The 24,528-nt window shown below is 46.1% G+C and overlaps 1 protein-coding gene across 1 annotated transcript in view; it reads left to right on the top strand.

Moving 5' to 3' along the window:
- Positions 1-21,778, top strand: part of MTUS2 (microtubule associated scaffold protein 2) — a gene marked incomplete at both ends in the record, with an annotated part of 177,383 nt that extends 155,605 nt beyond the window's left edge. The window contains 7 exons of the mRNA XM_080612927.1: positions 4,504-4,718; positions 7,008-7,113; positions 8,950-9,023; positions 10,607-10,705; positions 12,137-12,256; positions 15,207-15,304; positions 21,562-21,778. Coding sequence (XP_080469053.1) covers positions 4,504-4,718; positions 7,008-7,113; positions 8,950-9,023; positions 10,607-10,705; positions 12,137-12,256; positions 15,207-15,304; positions 21,562-21,778 — 929 coding nt within the window. The remainder of the gene's footprint in view (positions 1-4,503; positions 4,719-7,007; positions 7,114-8,949; positions 9,024-10,606; positions 10,706-12,136; positions 12,257-15,206; positions 15,305-21,561) is intronic.
- Positions 21,779-24,528: the final 2,750 nt, after the last annotated feature.

Raw genomic sequence — 24,528 nt, 5'->3', positions numbered from 1 at the left:
AGTAAGTGGGAATTCTACAGAATGCAGAGCATCAAGCACTACCCCTTGCCCTCCAGCTCTGAGATCACTTTGTATGCCAAAGAAAATCAAAAAAGCAAAAAGCAAGAGAGAGGGTTTAGAGCTCTAATCCAAACTGCCAGGAGACAAGACATTTCAGCTAATGACCATATAAATTGTGCTGTTTCATTCTGGGTCTGAGGCAGGTAGGAAAGTTTCCTATGTGCTGCTGGTGCAGTGCTAAGCTCACTAGCTCATGCTCACTTTTTCTCTGTAAGGAGCAGAGAACTTGAAAGAGACAGAGTCCCTCTTAGTGCTCCAGGAAACATCAGGATAAGAACAGCACCCCAGTAATGATATCTGTCTGGACATACTGAGCAAGTACGGATATTGGTGTCCAGTAAATGTGGAAGCAGAGCTCTAAACAGGGTGAAAAATACGGGGAAGAGGATGGTTAGCTTGAGTGCCCAAACTACCTCACACAGGTGTACCTATGTTGTGTTTTCAGGCTTAAACCACAACAACCTAACATGATCTGTTGGTAACTTTGATTAATTGTTGTAGATAACTTGATTAATTGTTGCTGTCCTGAAAAAAATGAGCGCAGTCTGATACCACAGTAGAAAAAGACAGCTGTCGTGGTTTAAGCCCAGGCTGTAAATGAGAACCACGCAGTCTACTTTCCCCCCACCTTTCTTCCCTCCGCTCCTGGAGGGACGGGGAGGAGAATCGAAAGAACGCAACTCCCACGGGTTGAGATAAGAACAGTTTAATAACTAAGGTATAACACAAATCACTACTGCTACCACCAATAATAATAATGATAAAGGAAATAACAAGGGAAGAGAATACAACCGCTCACCAACCAGTACCTCACCCCCACCCTGCAGTGATCCAGCCCTTCTGGAAACTCTCAGTTCTACCTCCTGGGCATGACGTGCTATGGTATGGAATACCTCTTTGGCTAGTTTGGGTCAGGTGTCCTGTCCCTGCTTCCTCCCTGCTTCCCCTCCTCCCTGGCAGAGCATGAGACTCACAAAGTCCTTGGTCAGAGTAAACATTCTGACCAGCAACTGAAAACATCGGTGTTATCAGTGTTATTCCCAGGCCAAAAGTCAAAACCACAGCACTGCACCAGCTATTAAGAAGGAGAAAAAATGACTGCTACTGCTAAACCAGGACATTATCCACCCCTTATTCCATACCATTCACGTCATGCTCAGATCCCACATTTTCAATATACCCTCACTCTCACCTCAGTGCACTGTTATATTAGTGCATGGATCAATCCCTATAAAGCTGCTGAGTCCATCCGGTCCATGATGTTGGGCTCCATCTCTTGTAACAGCCTTTCAGAGCAGGAGAGGCTGTGTGCAGTGTTCACACTTGTGAATAACCTGGGCAATAGTGTCTATTGTTAAGTCCACCCCTCGATCATGAGTCCATCTCTATGCTGCATCTCTGCCCTGATGGCCTGAATTGTCATGGGCCCATCAGGCTCAAAATAATTCACCCTCCCCTTCAGCAGTTTCTGCAACTTGTCACTGGGGACTCCACACAGCTGCCTTCCATCTCTGACGCTTCCAAAGCACTGGAGGGGCCCAATGGACCAGATACTTGCCCATACTGTCCCACACACCGTGACACTCATGACTGTCCAGCCTTGGGGAAAACCTCTTGGTCCTCCTATATCGTCGTCTAACCCCAGACAAGATCCAAACCTGACTGTGCTTAACTCTCGGGATCAGACAAAATGGTCGTGGGTAGAACACACTGTGTGTGCGCCAACATGGTGAACCCCATCACAATCAGCAGGCAGGTCCCAAGGGTACCCAAAGGCCATTCAAAACCTTCAGAACTCTCAAATGATGCTGCTGTGCTTGTCACTGGGGCTGGTGTAGCTGCTGTGCTTGCCGGCGCTCTCACCACCAGCTTCTCTTTTTCTGAGTCCAGATCTTCCTCCTCTGCCTTGCTGGGAAATGCTGCCTGGTCTCCTGCATCCTCCTGGGGATCGGGCTTGCGGAGCTCGGTGGGCGGCTGCCAGGGGTTGCTCTCAGCTGCCACAGGGCTCGGCTCGGCCACGAGGCTCTGCTCCTCTGCAGCCTTCTCCCACTGCTTGGCAACCGTCTCCTTCCTTTGCTTGACCGCCCCGACCTCCTCCACCAGCCGCCGCTCCCTGCTGGCCTCTGGCCCCGCTCCCGCCGCCGCTTGGTCCCCGGGGCCGCTCCCCCTCAGCTCCCCGCAGCCTCACAAAGACGGAGGCGAGGACGAGGGCCAGGACGGTGAAGAGCAGCGGGACGGGCAGGTACAAGTCCACGGCCACGTCCATCCTGCCCTGCTGCCGGAGCCCGCCCGCATTACAAGCCATTACCATAAAGTACAATGAAACAAGAACCTTAGCCCAAGGCCCACACTTGATAAACACTAACACAGCAAATACCGGCTCTAAGTAAGCTACAGCATACTGAAACTGTGGCATCAAGAGAAACAACTTTGAGAGCCAATAAATCAGCATTGTGCCTTGGTCAGATCTGTTGTTATTTCAACCCTTCGTGCCCCACGTTGGGCGCCAAAAGGAACTGTCGTGGTTTAAGCCCAGGCTGTAAATGAGAACCACACAGTCTGCTTCCCCCCCACCTTTCTTCCCTCCGCTCCTGGAGGGACGGGGAGGAGAATCGAAAGAATGCAGCTCCCACACGTTGAGATAAAAACAGTTTTAGTAACTAAGGTATAACACAAATCACTACTGCTACCACCAATAATAATAATGATAAAGGAAATAACAAGGGAAGAGAATACAACCGCTCACCAACCGGTACCTCACCCCCACCCTGCAGTGATCCAGCCCTTCTGGAAACTCTCAGTTCTGCCTCCTGGGCATGACGTGCTGTGGTATGGAATACCTCTTTGGCTAGTTTGGGTCAGGTGTCCTGTCCCTGCTTCCTCCCGGCTTCCCCTCTTCCCTGGCAGAGCATGAGACTCACAAAGTCCTTGGTCAGAGTAAATATTCTGACCAGCAACTGAAAACATCGGTTTTATCAGTGTTATTCCCAGGCCGAAAGTCAAAACCACAGCACTGCACCAGCTACTAAGAAGGAGAAAAAATGACTGCTACTGCTAAACCAGGACAACAGCAAAACACAGGGGGGTTTGCCCCATACTGAGCAGATATATAGTCATAGGATAAATATGGTTTTGAAACATTCAAGAATTGTCTACCTAGGCAGACAGCTGCTTCCAGTCCGCTGATTTACAATGCCATACAGGTCCGTGCATGCCAAAGGAAGGATGAGTGGCGGCTAATACAGATGATATATTCAAAAGATGATAATTTTTCTAAGCCAGCTCTGGGTCTAAATCAATAAAAAGGTCTAGCAGCGCCTTTAAAAACACATCTCTGAGAAGAGAGTGTTGTTCTTAATGTTATGGTCATGATGATTTTAATCACGTCTTACCTTTTAGATCTTTGCATCAGCAAACTTGCTCTCTAAATGTAGTCTGGCTGACCTCGTCCAGCTTGTCTCAGGTCTTCGATATCTGGATTGATTACAACCGTTCTTCAGCAAAGCAAAAGGCTGAGGACACAGTGTTCATGACACTGCTGTCTAGGGACCCAGGGAACAATCCTGGTGGGGAGCCAAATGGGAAATAGACTGAATATTCTCAGCTTGATGGAAGTGTTGGAGTTGCACTTCTATAACTAGTTGTGGACATGGTTGTGAATTCAGAGACATGGTCACTGCGTTAGTCACAGGAGGAAAAACTTCACATTTTCTGATTGCCTTCAGCCTTTCATTTGTGCTGATTCCATGAAGCACACAAGATAGTGGTTTGAATGTAAAAAAAAGTTAAGCAAGCACGCACTAATGGATTCAAGAGGTGGAGCTGGTATGAAAGACAGGTTTATGGGGTAAGCAACTTCTAACAGCTGGAAAATGGGACGTAGGAGTTACATCTCCTTCTCCTGGTCAAATGGTCAATCACATTGCCTTCATAACGTGCACAGGATGTGCCTTGAGAGCCCAGGCAGCTTCTGCCTTCCTAGCACATCACTGGAAGTAGGGGACTTAGTCATGATCGCAGTTTGAGAGAAAAGTCTTGTATCCCAGCTGAAAGGCTTTGTGTCAAGTGGTTGTCTCACATGCTGTTTCTTATATCCAAGGCAAAGTAAAAGCCCCAAAGCCTCGATTTGTGCATCCAAGACTGTGCTGCCCAGGAGGGGACATCCAGTCAGCCTGCAGGTCCATGGAGTTCCCTGCTTCTTCTAATTATTATTATTATGCTTCATCTGATCCCAGTTTTGCAATCAAACAAATGTGTATTTGTGTGTGTGTGAGGGAAAGGGAGAGAGACGCAACAGTCAGAGCTTATTGGTGTCATATTGGAGGTTCACCGGAGCCTCAGAGTCAGAGAGAACTGCTCTGCTCAGTGATGTACAAATAGATCTGATGCCACTTTTTGCTCCCATGGACTTCAGAGCCTGACTGTGTGTTCTTGTCTCTACAGCTCTCAACACAGCAAGATGGAAGAAACTACAGAGCAAGAAGGAGGAGCTGGAGAGGCGCTTTGAGGAAGAGGTGAAGCAGCTTCACAAGCAGCAGCAGGAGGAGCTGCAGGTGCTGGAGCAGCGGCTGCAGGAGGAGTACACCACCAAGAGGGAGAGCCTGCAGGAGCAGCACAGACTGCAGCTGGAGCAAGTCAAATTGCAGCATCAGGACCAGGTCAGTCTCTGGCTGTTCCCTTTGAAGAGTACACTATGCCAGTACTGAGTTCAGCTAATGAAATACATGGAACACTCCAACATGAAGACATAGGTTCCGAACTGATGACTGGTTCTTCCTTCCATTGCTCAGAGGAAGAGAAGCACCCAGGTCAGAGCATGCCAAAATGAGCAAGCCTACTTCAGGGACCAGAGTCATTCAGCTCTGACACTGCTGAGCTGGCACTGGTCCCAGCCAGAATTACAGCAGAGGCACTTAACTCATGAGCTTCTTTTTATAGCCAGAAATAATCATGACATGGGTTAACTGAGTTAATCAAGCCTATAGAGTCAGTTAGTGGCAAAGCTGGAATCAGCATCCAAGGAAGCTGCTTCCCAGTAGACTCTCTGCTATGAAAAATTGCAGACAGGAAGTTACACTGCAAGATTAACAGAGTCATTTGGGATGTGGATATGAAACACACAAAAGACAGAAAAATCCCTGCAGACCATCTGGAACCTATTTAATTGTTTTTCTAGATAAATAACCTGCCAATGATGGTGGCAGTGAAAGGAGAATCCTTCACCTTCTGAAGACGTTGGAGATGAGCAAATCATTCCTATGGGGTGCTGCTCAGCTAAGAAGCAATTAGAGTATGAATAAAGGCTTAAGCAAGGGCAAGGTAAAGAACATGGCAATGCTCATGAGGTTTCAGCGCACAGACATCATGTACAAGGACACTGTGCTCTGGGAAAAGAGAAGTGATAGCCCCTGTCCCATTAGTAGTCCACTGAGTCATCTAGCCCTGCTTTCTCTGCTCTTCCTTTATTTTCCCTGCAATCTTATCAGCAGGCTGAGTCCTCGTTGTTTTGCAAACAGTTCTTCACCACTGAGTTGTCTCCCACATTATTATGGTAATTACTTCGGATAGTTTTAAATTCCATGTTAAAGGCCTATCTTTCATTCTAAGAGCATGCTTTTCCCAATATGGGTGGAAATTTTGCTTCTTTTGAGTAATATAACATATGTGTTTGACAGTTAAGTGCATTGAAATAACATTTATTCCATTCAAGACATGCTCAGCTGCAGTAACTTTCTGCCATAATTTAACATGACACTGAGCAAAAATACTGTTTAAAGTCAAGTTAATTTGCAATGAACAGCTGTTCCATTGTAAAAGCAAATTAGTTTGATTCTCTGCATTGCTAGTTATCACAGATAATGTTTTAAATGGAGCGAATAAGATCCCTGTGATTACAAAACCGAAAAAAGCAAATCGATGCAAAACTGCTCTGGACCACTGACAGAACCTTGATCACCAGCTCTCACTGTATTTTCTTCAATGATGCGTATCAAAACACCATCATTAGGGAACTTGCCTTGCCTTTACCCAAGTCTATTAACAGTGTACTGAAGGAGTCCCAACCCATTGGGTGCATAGGAATATATGCTGCCCACAGCTTTCTTCCAGCTGCATCCCTGCTCCCGTGATGGCTCTGTGCAATGTGGTGTGTGGTGCAGTGTGTTGGGCAGCTTGCAGCAGTGGGACCTCTTTCTGGCCTCAGTATGAGATTGGGGAGGAAGATTTCTGGCTTCACTGTTGTCTTGCTTACTGCCACACTAACCTGAGAACTTGTGTGTCTGCACTGAAAAAGGCTCTGTTATACCTTCCATCAGTTTATTGATGTGGACTCAAAATACGTGACTCAAGAGGACATAGGAATTCGGATATCGGTGGCTTTGTAGGATACTCTTTTTCAAGAGGAAGTGTGATAGATTGCAGTTCCTTTTTCATGCCCACTGATAATAATTTCGATGTTTCTGTAGTAATAAATATTTTAGAACTGTGAATAATTCATAGGCACTTTCCAGGGAAGTTAATTCAAGACCTTACAATAAAAATCATTGCAGCAAAGTGCTGTGAAGACAAAAGCCAGGATAGCTCAGTACTGTGCATATTTATCTGACCATCAGAGGGAGTCAGGCCACTAATTTAGATTAATGGAATGTTGAGATTTCTGAACATTTCATAAATGGCTTCTTCACTTAAGGGCTTTTTTGCCTTTTCTTTCTTATGTATCTCTTTTATCACCATTAAGTTAAAAGAACAAAACCACTATCAGTATTGACTATATACTACTACTCAAGGCGTCAACATGCCTGTTTTGTAATGAATAAAACTGCCTCAGGTACTGGGAGTGTCACTCTTTCCTGGTTCCAACTCACTGGAGCTCTCTATCAGTGGCTTCTTGGCAGGCCACAACATGTCTAACCTTTTCTCTATGTCTCCATTCGTTGTTGTTGGAGCAGGTGGAAGATATCACAGCTGTACATGAAGCTGCAATGTTACAGCTGGAAAATAATCACATAGTTGCCATCACAGTGCTGCAGGATGAGAATGACTGCAAAATCCAAGGTAAGACAAAGACAAGTCCATGGCTACAGAGCTATTCCAAAGTGGGGATTAGCACTGTAGTGAGATCATGTAAGCCTGGATTTTATTCCTCCAGAGCAGGGGATACAGAAAATCTGTGTGGGTCTAGTGCTTTCATGTGGGGGGGACCACCAGGTTTGTGCTAGGAGTTAGGGAGAGCTGTGCACAATGTGTATAGCATCTGACTTGGACCTGAGACTGTCTTAGGGGTCCTTGGGCCAAAGATAAGGCTTTCTCCATGGGTCACTGAACACAGAGATGAAATTCCACCTCACTTCACACAGAAGAGCCTAATCGTTGGGAAGCTAGAGCTCACTGGTGCTTGGGAAGCCAGAGCTCTCTAAACATCACTGAACTTAGGTGCTTAAATGCCTACGCTGCTTCTAAAACCAATGCTCACAATTTTCAGTAGCAAAAGATCTGGCCGTGCTGAGCAGACCAAAGCCACACGCTGGTGCAAATCAGCACCTTAGCACTGTTATAAAGAATTTTGTGTTATGGGTTTTCCATGGGATTTGATGCTGCTGACAGAGCTGTGTCCTCCCTAACAGTTCAGTATCTAAATATATGTCTTTGCACACGCCTTAGCAGATACGTAACGGTATCTCTATAATCCCCTTTTTTTTATCTTTTTACATATAAGCATGAGAGTCTAATTTTTAAATAGCTCTAAGTAGGTTTTCCCACAGCTTTCCCCAAACAGACCCATATTGCTTAGCTCTGCACTGTGTCAATTAGAGACACAGTTCAGAGCATAATGTGAGCTGAGGAGAGTCTATTCCCCTCTCCTCTAGGCAGAGATGGTATCTAACCTACTATTTTTAAATTAACATATACAATTTCGAAAATAAATAAATAAAAAGGAAGCTGTTCTTTCCTTAAGGATATTCTCATCTGTCCATTTCTGTCAGTGTTTTCTGACGATAAAACTTGGCTGTGGTCAAGTCTGTGCTCCCTGCTCTTGGTGCTGGTATGAAATGCCCTCCTGTGCACGGAAAAGGCATTGCAGCAGCTGCGGTCTAGTGCGCTGTACAGGGCATCAGAGCATCAGTATTATTACTGCTGTTATTGTGGCTAGTGAGCAAAGGTTAGAGGGGAGAACTCCATGAGGTTGAGGGTAAAGACACAAAAAATAGAGTTTTCATATACTAAAAAGGTAGGTTTAAAAAGGAAGAACTGTACTGAATGACAGTTTCATGCCATTGGCATAGACATTACATTTTATTCTACTTTGGTTACTAAACTTTTGCTTATTGTTAAGTCCAGAGTGAGTTGTTCTAGTAATGAAACCTTTAATTATGCAATATAAATAGGGGATTTACTTGTCTTTAGGCTCTGTCAGTCTCACTAATGGAATAAACCTCACAGGTCACTTGCCACAGCTCCTGAAAAAGCACAATCATTTACATTTTTGCATCTGAGTCTCTGACCCCCCTCTCTATCTTCCCAAAGAAATTGCAACCCCAGATTTTAAATATATCTAATTTAAAAATCTTCGATGTGGGGATATTCACTCTGAATGGCAAATGACCCATTGTCAGACTGACCCTATTCGGTCCCAGGAGCTGGGAATTCTGAGCAGTTCTGAAAAATAAGAATCTGGTCATGTAGAAATAGAGGATCCAGTGAAGGATCAGGATATTCTGATCCCCAAACCAATTTACCTAAGGTTTCAGAGTATTTTACTACTAGTTTCCTACTCAACATCCATGCCCTAAGGCTGCACCCCAAATAGCACGTGGCTAATGATGTCTGCACTCCCAGAGCCTGGCTTGCTGGACTTCACTTAGCAATGTCATGTCTGTGTTTCTTCCCCAGAACTCAGTATTGCTCACAAACTGGAAAAGGCACAGCTGGAGGAGAACTTTGAAAAACTGCGGCTCTCACTCCAGGTTGGCTGTTTTGTTATTCCCACCCCTGCAGCGGTGCTGTGGAGCAGCCGATGGGGCAGCCCCAGCCCCACTGCTGGCTGCCAGTGCATCAGGCTGTTGCTTCTTACCAGCTACAGCTCCTCTTGTCCTCTGCCGGTCCAAACTAGGATCTAGCAGAAAAGGTGCCCCTTCAGGTTTTCTCCTCCCCCTTGGCTGGTTCAACACAACACTATCTGAAAGAAAAGAGAGGGAAAACCTGAAGGGATAATAAGGCAGCTGGATAAAGCAAAGAAATGTTCTTTAGACCCTGCTGGCCTGGCAGTTGTGAAGTTGAGCGCTTCCTTGCATGGTGGGGTTGGCTTCAGCACCTAAGGTGGCTGTGAGCATCACCTTGTCTATATGGTATCCTCTGGCATGCTCAGAAACGCTGACCTTTCCCTACCTGGCCCTGTGCCTGTGCTTTAAACTCTTTCCCACAGGCTGAACGTGGGAAAGCTAGTCCCACGGTGTTGACACATCGTCATTCCCGCTGGAGGGCAATGCGGTTCCTGATGAGGGATGGATCAGGGTTGGCCCAGCTGTTCAGCCAGGCTACGGCCAGCCGGGATCAGTCCTGCACCTCACAACTCCCACATCCCACTGTTTAACACCACGCTCAAGCTCGGCTTTTTCAATTCTCGTATTTCCGTGCTGTTCTCACTCTCTAGATGAAGAAATCCCAAGGAGTGGAGGGCAGAAGCGTGCTCCTGTGATTCACACTGAGTTCGGAAGTCTTGTCTGAACAAGGAAAGATGCCACAGCAAATAATGCAGGCTCTGGTCGATTTTGTAGGCAGAGATGAATTACAGCTTTTAAAACCCCTGACTAGCACATACTGTTGCATGCAACAACTGCCACTGCCTTCCTCATCTGCTCTGACAGTTTGAGGCATGTCAGAGGTTTTGCAATAAGCGCTGATGCAATGTTACAGCCAAGCAATTACATATATGAAAGATAAGAATACCAGTTTCACAGCAACTGTGGCTTTTACAGGTGTTTTATGGAGAGAGGTAGCAGGAATGCCTTTGATGGTAAGAGAAATGAGAACTTAAAATAACATGTTGTTCCTATTTATAGTCTCTGAGATGCAATGACAGTCATTTAAAGCCCACACCACTAACTCCTTGGTTTTTACCTTGTTTTAAGGCTAGAAAGAGAAAAGAAGCAGAGAGGAGATATCTACTACCTCATTCAGACTCTAGGGACTGTACAAATGATCTCCTTCATACCTGTGATGCAAATGCCAGCTCTTTTATGGAAGGACATGCCCATTCTCATCCAGCCCAAAGTGATGGGGTGATTTAGCATCAAAGACATTTCATGAACTAGTGCCAGGCAGTGTCAGCCAGCCTCAGGCATTACAGGGATTTCAGGATTCCCTGAGGCACTGGGTTATCACAAAGCCCACTCCATGTTCAAGCGGCCTTATGTAAAAAACCCTATCTTGCGGGGCTTTCTAAGCCTTGTCCTGCTGCCCTGGTGGTTTCACAGAGCAGATTGACTTGCATGAATGTAAGAGGGGTGGTAACATGGCTGGTGTGTTCATTGCTGTGTCTCTCCTCCAGGACCAGATAGACACCCTCACCTTCCAGAATCAATCTCTTAAGGCCAAAGCAGACCGATTTGAAGAGGCTCTGAAGAAAAACACAGAGGAACAACTAAAGGTAGATGGCCACTATAACTATACAGTCATTCAAGTTAGGCATTTCTAAGTATGACTCACATTACACGGCTCAGTGGATAACAATGGGATCCTTATCCCAATCACTGGGGCAGCAGATCCCAGACAAGACCCCAAATCCTGAGCTCTGAGGAGGAGTCAGAAACCTTAGCCTAGGTCCATCTTTTTCTGATTTTACTTATTTTTCTTTATTCTTTCACCCAGCATTTTTAGCTCTGTTTCAAAAGCATTTCATTAACTCCATCTAGTGTATCCTTACTGCTGCCTATCTTCTTTCCCTTCTTCCTCAATTTCTCTTTACTTTTATGTCTTTGCACACTTAGGATTTTGGGGGTTTTGGTTTTAGGGGTTTGTGTGTGTGTGCCTCCTGAACCATTTTCTTTGATATCCTCTGCATTCCCTCTTTTCCTAATTTTTTTTTCCCCTGGATTTGCAAGGAACAGTCCTGCCATATGAAGTATTTATTCAACTGCTGTCTGCTGGGGCAGTGCTGTTTATTTACAGTGTGTAAGTAAACACTGCAATTAATCTGAAATGAAATAACCCTGAAAGATCTCTTGGGGCATTTCAGTGTGTGCACAGCACAACCCCATGGGCAGCTGTATCAAGATAATAGAAGAGATAGAATGAAAATAGAGGTGTGAGGAAGGGGCTCAATAACTCCTTAGGAAAGGAGCAAAAATGTCTGAACCAGGCTTGGCCATGGGAAACAGGCAGCATCGGTTCCTTTCCACCTCCACTGCAGTACTTAATTTACATGAAAGGACAAATTCTGCTGTGTCACAGTGATGTTATTGCCAAGCACCACCAAGCAACTCACTGGAGTGAGTTACACTGGAAAAAATCCAGAGCAGCTTAAATCAGGGACAATATTTCATGAGTATAATTCAGAGTGCATCCTTCTCCCAAGGGTTTAACCCTAGTATCCCCTACATCTGAAGTTCTCAAGCAGAAGAGGAACTTTTCCCCATCAGGTCTGGTCTTTGTTAACAGGCACTGCAATGCGATGGGGCAGGCAAGACAGAACACTGGAGTTTACAACTCCAGTCCCCTTGTCTAGTTCCCTCAGTTTCGTGTTTGTACTTTTCCCAAGCCAAAATCCCTGCACAGGCATAAAACACTGTTATCAAGACCTGCTATGTTCCCAAGTTAGGAATACGAATGAAGTTTCTGAACAACTTGGCATCCCATCCTTCTAGCCATGAGGGTGGTCCAAAGAAAGGTACTGTTGGTTATCCAACCAAAGGGATGGTCTAGGAGAGAATATCAGGGTCCCGGTGGACTGCAGATGCCCAGGTCTAGGTGGTTTTCACATCACTGAGACTCCTAAACCACTGGGTGCATTGAGGAAACTTTATCTTATGAAGATGTGTTTATGGCTGACAGATATCCAAACACCTGGTATATTTTCTAGATTGTACGAGCTCCATATCTGCATTTAGAGAAAGATTTGAAGAGCTTAAAACACGTTCTGGAAATGAAGAACCATCAGATTCACCAACAGGAGAAGATGATTATGGACCTAGAAAAACAGGTAAGTTATCATTTTTCCTCTGGAGGAGACATCAGAGAGATAATAAAATAGAAGTTTGTTTACAGCAGATGAACATTAAAAGGGTGAGAAAACACATGAGGCTGGAGCAAGACACAGTCAAAAGGGTTCATAAATGGCTCTATATTGTGTGGTTCCACTGTCAACCTACATAGCTACACCATCTCTCAGGTTTTCAGTCAGAAATTGAGACCTTTTCCCATCCCTTCACCCATTGACGACACTCTGGATTTCTCCCACACATCCACTGATCTGTATTGCTTTTTCATGCAACACTTCCTCAGCCTGTTACATTAGCCAGTGAGGAAAGAGGTTTAGGAAGAATGCAAGAAGTGGAAGTTCATGGTAGTCCAGGACTTCATTTTGTACCCCAATCTGCACCACAGGAGCCAGGTAACCATTTAGGGCTGGAAAGGGCAAGTAGAGGAAGACTGAGCCACAGGTGTCTTGCTGCTGCTTGTGCAGGCATTTAGGGAGCTCCAAGTCACGAGTATGAATTAGCAATATTCAGCAAGCAGTCCCTGGCAAGGCTTATGCTAGGAAAGGTCTCTCCATCCCTAAAGTAATGCTTTTCTGCAGTCTACACTGTTTTCTCATCCATTGCTTGTGGTGGTCTCTAATGAAGAACTCCCCAGTTCACCATCAATTACCATGTTTGTTGGAGAGCAAGTTCATTTTGTAAGGCATAACTTACAGTGACAGTAAGTGTACGGTGTGGTGGCGGGGTGAGGTAATGCCTCAGCTGGGGAGCCAGGGCAGCTGGTTCAGCACAGCATTCAGCAAGATTTGTTTCCCTTTGCAGGGAAATTTGAGAACTCTGATGGTTATTTTGCTGAACAAATGCTTGAGTAAATGGATGTACAGAAAAATGCCTCTTTACAACTGAGGCTTGTTAACTGTGCTACTTCCAACACGCTGCCCCTAGAGCTAAGCCAGCATCTGAAAACATGCTGTGTAGTGTTCTACTGAAAAAATACAAACCAGACAACAGCCTACATAATTCCTGGTCATTGAGCTGCTTTCGCTAATTAACCACATACAAGACACAGTCCTGCTCCTGCCCTTTATAACACTGAGGCTACTGTGGCACAAAAGCTTTCTGTACAAAGATAGAATCACTGACTTGTTTGGGTTGGCAAGGACCTTAAGATCATCTAGTTCCAACCCCGCTGCCATGGGCAGGGACACCTCACACTAAACCATGCCACCCAAGGCTCTGTCCAACCTGGCCATAAACACTGCCAGGGATGGAGCATTCACAACTTCCCTGGGCAACCCATTCCAGTGCCTCACCACCCTCACAGTAAAGAATTTCTTCCTTATATCCAATCTAAACTTCCCCTGTTTAAGTTTAAACACATTACTCCTTGTCTTATCACTACAGTCCCTGATGAAAAGTCCCTCTCCAGCATCCTTGTAGGTCCTCTTCAGATACTGTAAGGCCACTATAAGGTCTATGAGACTACTATGGGATCTACCTTTGTAAGTGCCAGAACATACAGGGCATCTCCAGATGCTGTGAAAGATGGGATGCCTTGTAAGGGAGCAGGAAGGCATTTCAAATAGAGGATCAGGCTTGGCTCCTTGTCTGCAGAAGCGGAGGCTGGAAATGAAGGTGGCAGGAGAGGCATAGTATAGGGTGAGAGTTGCAGTGGAGAGGGTAGGAAATGCACGTCTTCTTCCATGCTTCATGCTGACATACCTACTACTTTTCAAAACTATTGAGGGAGCAAAAACTGCTGTCAGAGCATTTCAAAATGAGGCTCGGATATTTGCTCTGCTTTAACAAAGCATATTGGGATAGTCCAGAATATCTGAGAATCAGGAGTATCCTTTATGGTTACCTACATAGGCTGGAAACCACTACATAAAACTGATGCCTCTGACATAAAGTGTGACATAAAGTTATTGCTAACTCCAGTGCACAATATTTTGGTTCTTTATAAAAGGTTGTGAAATTCAATAACAGAGCTCACACAGAGCTAAGGTTACCCTGTGCTGTCTTGTTTTCTTGCAAAAACGTTGAATTCAGCAAAGTTCAAATTGCTAGAAAATGAAGAGCTAAGGTGATAAAGTATGTCAAATTCAAAACTTGGGAAAACAGGGCATCTGAGGCTGTGGTACCTGCCTATAAACATCTTACTGACGTCTTAATACACTGCTATTGACATCCACAAACTCTGTCCTTGAAACGTCCTGAGTAAAAGCTGCCTATACTTGGGATAGGATTCATTTCACTTAATTGTAGCTTAAAGTTAAATGTCTAGTTTAAGCCTGTCATTAAAGTCAACACTGTCAGCAGTGGAGAGAAGTGTCTCCAAAGGGCAGCCCACCTCATGTGAGAGCAGTAGCAGTCTAAGGCTGCTGCTGGGTGTAATCTGTTCTGGTAGGTAACTCTTTCCTCCCCAGAACTAGGGAATCATAATGCTAGAGGTTGGATGCCAGACATTTATGTCTGATAAGATTACCTGAGCTGGATGATGCACATCATACCACTGTGTACTCCTCCTTCATCACTAGATGACCACTTGCACCACAGTACCATTTCCAATCCCATGATCCCCAAGCGCCACCAGCTCCCTGTCCAAGAACAACAGCTGGTAATGCTGGCTCCCGAGGGATAAAAATTGTGGGGGAACCACTGAGGAAGAGGTTTTATTTGTGCTGGACAAGACTAAGACCTTCTTCTTCCTCAGTTAGCAGGAAGAGCCAGTTCAGCTCTGCCCCTGCTCAGTGCTCTGCCAATGACCTCACTTCTCCAGTATAATGTGGTGTGAGTCAGACCTGTGAGTCTCAGCTGCAGTTAAGATGACCACCTACATCTATTCTCAAATTTAGAATTTGCTTTAGGGACAAATAACGATAAGGAACAGATTCTCTCGGATCAGATTTTGGGCTTTCTGCAGACTGAACAAACCTCCCTTCGTTGCAGGCAGAAAAAAACCTAAAACTGGAAGAAAGAATCACCATGCTGCAACAGCAGAATGAAGAACTCAGAGCCAGGATTGAGCAAAATACTGTCATAACAAGGTTTGTGCTGATATTTGCAATCTGTCTGAGCTTGGAAAGAGACTCCAGATCTTAGCTGCTCGAGGCTGACACTTATTTCCTAAGGGAAAAAACTTATTTCTTCCTGAAAGTGCATCAGTGTCCTGTTCTGCTTGTTTTATCAAATCTCTTTTGTATTGGGGTTTGCTTACTTCAACGTTAAGGAAGGCCATGTATCTGTCTGTGTATTCCCATGATTATTATGTTGAAAGAAAAGTTGCCAGTGGCTTCTAATCTCAGCATCAGTGCCCTGAGACCCGTTAGTCAGTGGGTAACGAGGATGGGAAGTGGGACAGTGTCCTGGGTTCAGCAGTAGCAGTCAGTTTTTCTCCTTCTTAGTAGCTGTTGCAGTACAGGACAGACAGTTTCAGAAGAGACATCCTAATGATACTACTGTCACCGAGGCCAAGTTATCCTTTGGTGGGTTTTTTCACCTGCACTGTTTGCACCCTTGTCACAACTTGACAAAGGTGACAAGGCTCCTTGTGTTAGGTGGTATAGAAAGAGAAGGGTAGGACAGTCGCTGTCCTGGACAGATTATAGTCCGCTGTAAGGCAAGAGACCACAGTAAGAGCCAGGAGGAAGGTGAAACAGGAGGAGATGCTGGAGCTGAACTTGTCCTAGCACACAAGCTGCATAGCTGTCATTGTTGCCAGAAATAATGCTATTGGCCTCAAATGAAATTTAATTTTTAGCGGACATTTTAAAGCCTCAGCATCTCATCTCTGATTTAATTTTGGGTTTTTTTTCTTTCTAGTGTCTCCTTTATTAATGATTCAGCCTTTAAAAATTGTCTCTTGCATGCAGATATTTTAAAAAGGCAGCACTGCTTGAAGTAGCATTCAGATTGGGTGAGGATTATGTTGCCTCTCACTTGATTTAAATACCTGTAACACACATGTCACTGAGGTGGGTGTCTGCAGCCTTGCTGTGCTTAGGGAGGGAAAACAAGGACTTAAATGTCTGGTTCCCAGAACCAGTTTGATGATTTAGGCTGAGAGAGTTGTGGTCTAGAAGTGGCAGTCTCTCTCCACGTCTGTGATAGCAGCCAGGTTGTTTGGGTCAGTGCTTGGCATCTCTGCATTGCAGCTGCCTGTCTCTGGCTGGGTGAATAGTACCCTCCATGGCCAGTGCCTGGCTGCAGTGCTTTGCTTCTTGCCTCTAACTATGTAGATATTGGTTTTAAAGAACATCGTTGGGGAGAAATGTCAGCCTGGGAAGTCAATTCAGAGGACAGTGATTTTCCATGGTAACAGTTTGGGTACAGCTCTGGGGAACAGCTACAGGGACAGCGTTAGCCAGGGCTTTAAAGCCAGAGTTATTAAAGCATGCATTTTCCTGGCAGCAACAGCCACCCCGACTGCTCATTTCTGTTGGACTGACACTGCCTGTAGTGCAGCATGAAAAGCTCAGGGAGCTGCCCTTGCTGTGGAACAGTGCAGATTAGAGCAATTTCTGCTGATCTGCAGTTTGGGTGCCTGTGTGGCTGAGGCAGCCCAGCAGCAGTGGGAGGAGGGATGGGAGCCAGAGCAAAGCCAGTGTCTGCAGCACAGACAGAAGTGGGGGCCCAGAGGAATGAGGGGGTTTGAGGGAAGCATCACTGATTGATTTCCAATCATAGCTAAGGGCAGGTACATAGATCATGCACCAGCTTTGGACACAGGAACTCCACAGAGTCCCTGTGGGGACTTCCCCAAGCACTTGAATAATTCATCTGATTTCCCAACATCTCAGATTCTCCCCCAAATCAACCAGATTTTTTTTGTCCTTTGGGCTGGGATGTTTGAGGAATGGTATTTTCCAGCACTCTAGAGAGGAAGATGACCTGGACGGTGTCTGGTCTCTGTCAGCATAACCCAGACACCTACTGACCTCTGGGCTTTTTGAGAGAGGCTTTAATGTGAGTCGAGCACACAACTCAAGCACCTCCCCCAGCATCACTATCATGTTGTTGCCCCTGCAGACCTCTGTGATTTTATGGCTGATTTGTTATAGCTGCTTAGATTTTGGGGAGGCTGGGAGAAGAACATGTCTAATCATAAGCCTGGAGTGCTGAGGATAAAGGTTCCCCTAGATGGTTTAGGTCTAAAATTGGAACATTGGAACAATATACAAACTTACATAGTGAGAACACATTTGCTTTTACACTGAATGATGAAGAGGTGCTGAATGGACATCTGTATGTAAGCAGAGATGCTACATCTGCTCATGTCCCTCCCCATGGTGCAGCAGCAGCAGACTCAGATTGGCTGAGCTGGAGGCAGAGGCTTTGCTGGAGGATGCTGGCACTGCTGGCTGTGCAAACTGTCTGTGTCTCCAGGTGGCGTGAAGCTGGCTCTGCCTGTGTCCATTCACATCACGTCAGGTCACACAGTGTGAATTCTCAGTGCGATGTGCACAAGGCTAAAATGAGCAGCATGACAAGCTTCCTCCATCCATGTGCCAGAGCAGGTCTCCCTGGATGATGTGCCCACATGCAGCATGATGTGCTCACTGGCATTTGGCTGCATGGCTCTTTCCTGCTCAGATGTCTCCCTACTCAGCTGCAGATCATGTGAAGAACTTGCAGCCTGCCTCTGCCAGCAAACTGCAGTGTTCATTGGTGCTGCAAAGTCTACTGTGTGAGACACTCCAGAGGACACTGATACCGTGCATCCTACCAAACCTCTAGCAAGCAGCATGAAGCCCTCTGATGAAAAGAAAGCTGACACAGGCTGATGGATTGTGGGTTGCCCTTGCCTTTTGTCCAAGCAGTGCCTTTAGCTGAAGAGGGAGTTGAGCCCTTCACTGCTCTGAGGTCTGTGCTGGTGTGACAAGCCTGTTCCCAATACCCATGTGAGCTTTACCAGCCAGTCACACACTAAGAGCAGCACAAAGGCAGGGAAGGCATGTGCTTTTATTTTCTCAGTGACTGTAGTGATAGGGACAAGGGAAATGGCTTTAAGCTGAAAGAGGGGAGATTTAGATTAGACATTAGCAAAAAATTCTTCAGTATGAGGGTGGCAAGACATTGGTGCCCCATCCCTGTGCCAGTGATGGGTGCCCGTCTCTGGCAGTGTTCAAAGCCAGGTTGGATGGGGCTTTGAGCAACATGGCCTAGTGGAAGGTGTTCCTGCCCATAGCAGGGATGGTCTTTAAGGTCCCTTCTAACCTAAGCCAGTCTATGATTCTAAGGTTCTATGATTCTACGAAAGCTGGCTGGAAAAGGATGTAGTGGGGCTTTGTGTAGAGCTTATTGACAGTCTTGTTAGACACTGCAAAAGAAAAATCAATTCCATGTATAGCAAGAGGTTTCCTATGGAGTTATTTCTTCAGGGTGAGCTCCCATGTGGACTTTGTTGTGCCTGTTAGACCATGAGCTCATGCCACAGCTAGTTCCCAAAGGGACTGTGAATAGGATTTTCCTTTTCCACCAGGCAAGCAGCTTTCTGAAAACTGTTGCCAACTTATGTCCTTTAATCCCTGGATTATACCAGTGCTTCATGGCTCAGAACTGTCAGGGGGGTGGGAAAGGAACAGACTATTTGTGCTCACCTCAGCTTCATTTCTGCAGGAACCAGGGCTAAAAAAGCAGAAATTCTTTATAAATGTTTCTTAAACAAAGTCAGAAAAGCCACCCCCACGCCCACCCCCCTGCTCAGAGACTGCTGATGCCATGAGAGTGGACCAGGAGTCCATGACATCTGCTATGGGCTTCAGGCTATACCCAGAGAAGGAGATGGGTAGAATTCCATGTGTGCACGCAAAATTCCAAAATGCACACCCCGCTGCTGGGAGTGAGGTTAGGTGCCTCCCCATTTTATTCCTGTAACATCATAGAATCATAGAATAGTTAGGGTTGGAAAGGACCTTAAGATCATCTAGTTCCAACCCCCCTGCCATGGGCAGGGACACCCCACACTAAACCATGCCACCCAAGGCCTCATCCAACCTGGCCTTGAACACCACCAAGGATGGAGCATTCACAACCTCCCTGGGAAACCCATTCCAGTGCCTCACCACCCTCTCAGTAAAGAATTTCTTCCTTATATCCAATCTAAACTTCCCCTGTTTAAGTTTTAACCCGTTACCCCTTGTCCTGTCACTACAGTCCCTGATGAAGAGTCCATCCCCAGCATCCTCGTAGGCCCCCTTCAGATACTGGAAGGCTGCTATGAGGTCTCCACGCAGCCTTCTCTTCTCCAGGCTGAACAGCCCCAACTTTCTCAGCCTGTCTTCATACGGGAGGTGCTCCAGTCCCCTGATCATCCTCGTGGACCTTCTCTGGACTTGTTCCAACAGTTCCATGTCCTTTTTATGTTGAGGACACCAGAACTGCACACAGTGCTCCAAGTGAGGTCTCACAAGAGCAGAGTAGAGGGGCAGGATCACCTCCTTTGACCTGCTGATCACGCTCCTTTTGATGCAGCCCAGGATACAGTTGGCTTTCTGGGCTGCGAGCGCACACTGAAGCCGCCTCATGTTCATTTTCTCATCGACCAACACCCCCAAGTCCTTCTCTGCAGGGCTGCTCTGAATCTCTTCTCTGCCCAACCTGTAGCCGTGCCTGGGACTGCTCCGACCCAGGTGTAGGACCTTGCACTTGGCATGGTTAAACTTCATCAGGTTGGCATCAGCCCACCTCACAAGCATGTCAAGGTCCCTCTGGATGTTATCCCTTCCCTCCGGCGTATCAACCGAACCACACAGCTTGGTGTCATCGGCAAACTTGCTGAGGGCGCACTCAATCCCACTGTCCATGTCACTGACAAAGATGTTGAACAAGACCAGTCCCAACACCGATCCCTGAGGGACCCCTGGACCACCCCCCATGGAGACTGCTCTAGCTGCTATGCTGATCTGGAAAAAAATGGGCAGCATTACAAGCATCAACAGGCTGTCTGGGTTGTGAAATGCCACAGGATAAAGGTGCCTGGAATCAGACATTGAAGCCAGGGGAAAGCAGTATTTAAGGAGCCCACCTGCACTTTGTGCTGCTGTTCTGCTATCTATCTGCAGGCTGGCACAGGCCATGCTCGGTTGACCTCTGAAGACTATGGTCATCTTGGTGAAGGAACAGAAGCACAGGCCAAGGGGTTGCAAGTGCACAGAGCACAAGTGCCTGCTGACCCAGGGCTCTCAGGTCCATCATGTGTGGGTTTGGCTGCACAGAGGTTTATGGGCACATTGCCGAATAGAAACTGCTGTGCCAGTGAACAGGTTGTGCAAACAGAGGCCAGAACCCCATGCTGGGCACCTGCTTCCTCCATGCGCTGAACAAGGGGAGATAATGCCCAGTCAGCTTCATTGCATGGCAGCTCTTGGAGGATTAAAACCAACTCAGCCACAAGCAAATATTGATGGGAAGAGGACCTCTGAAACCACTGTGCTTACCCACATCCCCAGGCTAAGTACCTGAGGCCAGCTCTGAAGTGTCTCCAGTTGACAGTGGCCAAAGCTGGGTGTGAACATGGGACTGGCATGGAGCTGGTGTGTTCTGCAGTCCTGGTTGCCCATTATGGGAGCAGATGGGATTCTCTTCAGCTCCCACCCTACTCACAAACACATGCTCTCCTAGGGAAGGCCAGCGCTGAGGGAGGATGCATACACAGGAGTGCCTTATCTCAGCCTAAATTTCTAGTTACCCTCTCCACCCCCTCTGTCCATGAGTAAAGAATCCTGTTCTTGCATTTTTGCTACTTTCAAGTATATAATTAATGAAACAAATATGCTAAATTTTTCTTTGAGGAATTTCCAATTTTTATTTTGTTGTTTGTATGGGAAAATGGCCATTTCTAAAGTGTCTGGAGTATGTGGTCAATGCACAATGCCCTTGGCACCTTTGCATGCCACGCATGATGCTGACAGTTGCATGAGGCCATGGAGGAAGGTCCCAAATATGCTTTGTCAGCTGAGGTGCCTCAAAGAGGTGTAAAGCAAAGACACAGGCATCCCTGGAGGCAGATGGTGGGGGCAGCTGTCATGTGTGGAGATGCCTTTTTCACCCAGCAATGAAAAGACATGGGACAACTATGTCTAACTTTGGCAGCTCAGTTGCAGCCCTAGGGGCAGATGATGGATGGGATGGGATGGGATGGGATGGGATGGGATGGGATGGGATGGGATGGGATGGGATGGGATGGAATGGAATGGAATGGAAGGAGGTGCTCAGGGCCTTGCCTCTTGTGCAGTGCTGGCTGCATCAATGCCACCATCTTCACATTGCTGCGCCTTACATGCTGTCCTGCTTCTCTCTCCAGGCAATTGTCAGAGGAGAACGCTAATCTTCAAGAGTACGTTGAGAAAGAAGTGGAGGAGAAGAAGAAGCTGAGCAGGACTAATGAAGAGCTCCTCTGGAAGCTGCAGGAGGGAGATGCCGTGAGCCCTGTGAAACTCCCCCCCTCATCACCCACTTCTTTTTATCACTGCTCATCAGGGAACTCCTCTCCAGCAAAAGTCAGAACCTTGCGGCGATGACTGAGCCCTCAGTGCCGGAGGTTCCCTGCCTTTTATGCGTTTCTGATCTGCTAAATGTTACCATTCAAGGAACTATCATCATCAGCAGGCGCCCAGGGCTCATGGCTGCAAGCATGCTCAGTAGCTGCATAGCTTTACACTAGGCAGGGTACACTTATAGTTCCCCATATAGGAGCTCTTGGTTCTGACGTGTTGATTAGGGTAGCAAGAAAAGATAGCAAAAAGCTAGAACAGCAGAAAGTTAGGATAGCAAAACGTTTAGTTTGAGGTGTTAACGTTATAACTATGGTTAGAGCCGGGAGTTGGAAAATACTTTATTAAGGGTTCATCAGAACAAACTTTTGCTGCAGTATTTCAGGTTAGTTACAAATACAGTTCGAGTTGTGAATATTTCTGTATATGTGTCTGTGTTTATATACCTGTACGTACTGTACCTTTATACCTATATATAGACGCACACACATATATATGTAGTTGCAGATGTTCTGAATTGCATTTTTTATATTATTGGATACTACTAAGTGCTGATATATTTTCATTAGTCAGCAGTTTTCTAACTCGTGCCTAAGACTTGCATCTAAACGAAATGCATTTCTGTTCAGCCTCCCAGGAATATTTATACCCAACCTAGAAGAAAGTTACACAGAAGTAGAAGCGCCTTCCAAATGACCACCAAGTGGTACTCTATGTAACATGAACACCAGCGACTCTGAAATTCTGAGACAGTACTGCCTTCGAAACCATCACCTTTGCATTGAACACCAGATAAGATACACATACCATTCACCGCTTTTTAAATCTTAGCATTGATATTGTTAGTGGAGATAGGCTAGAGGTGAGAAACATGAGGCTTTTAGCAAATTTGATAGAGGTTACTGGTTAACGTGTTTCAATTTTAGTGTCTTTAAATCCTAGTTAGATCTTATCTTGTTTTACCTTGTCCTGGTTTGGATACAATCAAAACATCTGGCTGAAGGTTTCTGTCCGTTTTGATTTATTTCAAGTCCTGTAAGCAAGAAGGAGAAAATAGGTTGTTCATCCTTAACCTTTGCTGGACAAGAGCTTTCCAGTATGGGGATGAGATAATGGGCACCTGCTAGGGCTCTAGCCTCCTCCCAGCTGAAACACCAAACAGCACAGCGGAATGCATGGGCGCAGACAAGGTCAGAATTACTTTCTTTCCACACATACATGTTATTTCAGCTTGCTGAAGCTTACCCAAAGTTACAGAGCACCTTGAACATTCATGGCAAAGAGTGGCTAAACTACCTTTAACTTCCTACCTAGAAGCAAAGAAATCCACCCATGCTTGGGGTGACCCCCACATGATGGGGTGGCAAGGCCAACGAGAGGCTGGGGTGGGACAGGCTGCAGGCCCTCATGGGCACTGCTAGCACGCAAAAAACATCCCTGAGCATAGCTATTAAAACAAAAGGGACCTGCGGGATGCTTTTCTATCCAGCCTGGGGCCAAGAGCCTGCATGCATTCCTGCTCCCATCACCAGGCTCAAAGCAAGCGGGAGATGGTCCCTGCAGCAAATCCCTGTGGTGCGGGAGTGCTCACAGGGTGGCATTGCGCAGCGCTGCCACGCGTTGGTGAAGGAGCTGTGCTTCAGCATTCCTGGGGAGTGCTCAGGATTCACAGACTGCAGCTTAGATACAGCTTCAATCACTGTCAGTGTCTGTGGCCTGTTCCACAGTGTTAAAAAGAAAAAAAAAGGGTTTTTTTTCTCCTTTTTAGAGAAATCTATATTTTGTAGCAGCTTTTGCATGATACTGTGATACTGAGTAAACTGAGCATCTTGCTAGAATAGCTCATGCTACACTAATACTGTTGAAATGAGTTACTAGATTTTAGTGTGTCCAGCAAGTACAACCTGAAAGTAAGATAGATGCGTAGCACACACATGCACACAAAGCCCTTTCTTGCCAAGTACAATTTTAATCACTTTTATACTTGCTAAATGCACAGATATCTGCAATACTGCATTGCCATGTTTCATCCTGCCAATGCAATTCTGATACAATGAGATCATGAGATCATAAGATCATAGATTGATGTGGGTTAGGAGGGACATTAAAGCTCATCCAGTTCCAATCCCCCTGCCACAGGCAGGGACACCTTCCACTAGACCAGGTTGCTCAAAGCCCCATCCAGCCTGGACTTGAACACTGCCAGGGACGGGGCAGCCACAGCTTCTCTGGACAACCTGTGCCAGTGCCTCACCATCCTCACAGGGAAGAACTTCTTCCTAATGTCTAATCTAAATCTACACTGTTTAAATTTAAAACCGCTGCACCTTGTCCTGTCACTACAGGCCCTGGTAGAATGTCTTTCAATCTTTCTTTTAAGTCCTTTTTAAGAACTGAAAGGCTACAATAAGGTCTCCCTGGAGTCTTCTCCAGGCTGAACGACCCAAACACTCAGCCTTTCCTCATACAAAAGGTATTCCAGCCCTTTGACCATTTTTGTGGCCCACCTCTGGACCCTCTCCAACAGCTCCATATCTTTCCTGTGCTGAGGACTTCAGCACTCCAGGTGGAGTAAAGTGGAGTAGAGAGGTAGAATCACCTCCCTCAACCTGCTGGCCACGCTGCTTTCGATGCAGCTCAGGGTGCAGTTGAGATGATACAACCAGAGTTGTTACCATGATGCTAATCTAAACTTTCCCATGCTAAACACACTAGAACATACTATCGGCCAATTCATTCTTTCCCTCTATTTGTGGTGCTTTCCTTTGTGGGTTTAA

The sequence above is a fragment of the Psittacula echo genome (assembly GCF_963264785.1).
Source record: "Psittacula echo genome assembly, chromosome: 3".
Lineage (NCBI taxonomy): Eukaryota > Metazoa > Chordata > Aves > Psittaciformes > Psittacidae > Psittacula > Psittacula echo.
The sequence above is the reverse complement of the archived record's forward strand: the minus strand, read 5'-3'. Positions and strand labels throughout refer to the sequence as shown.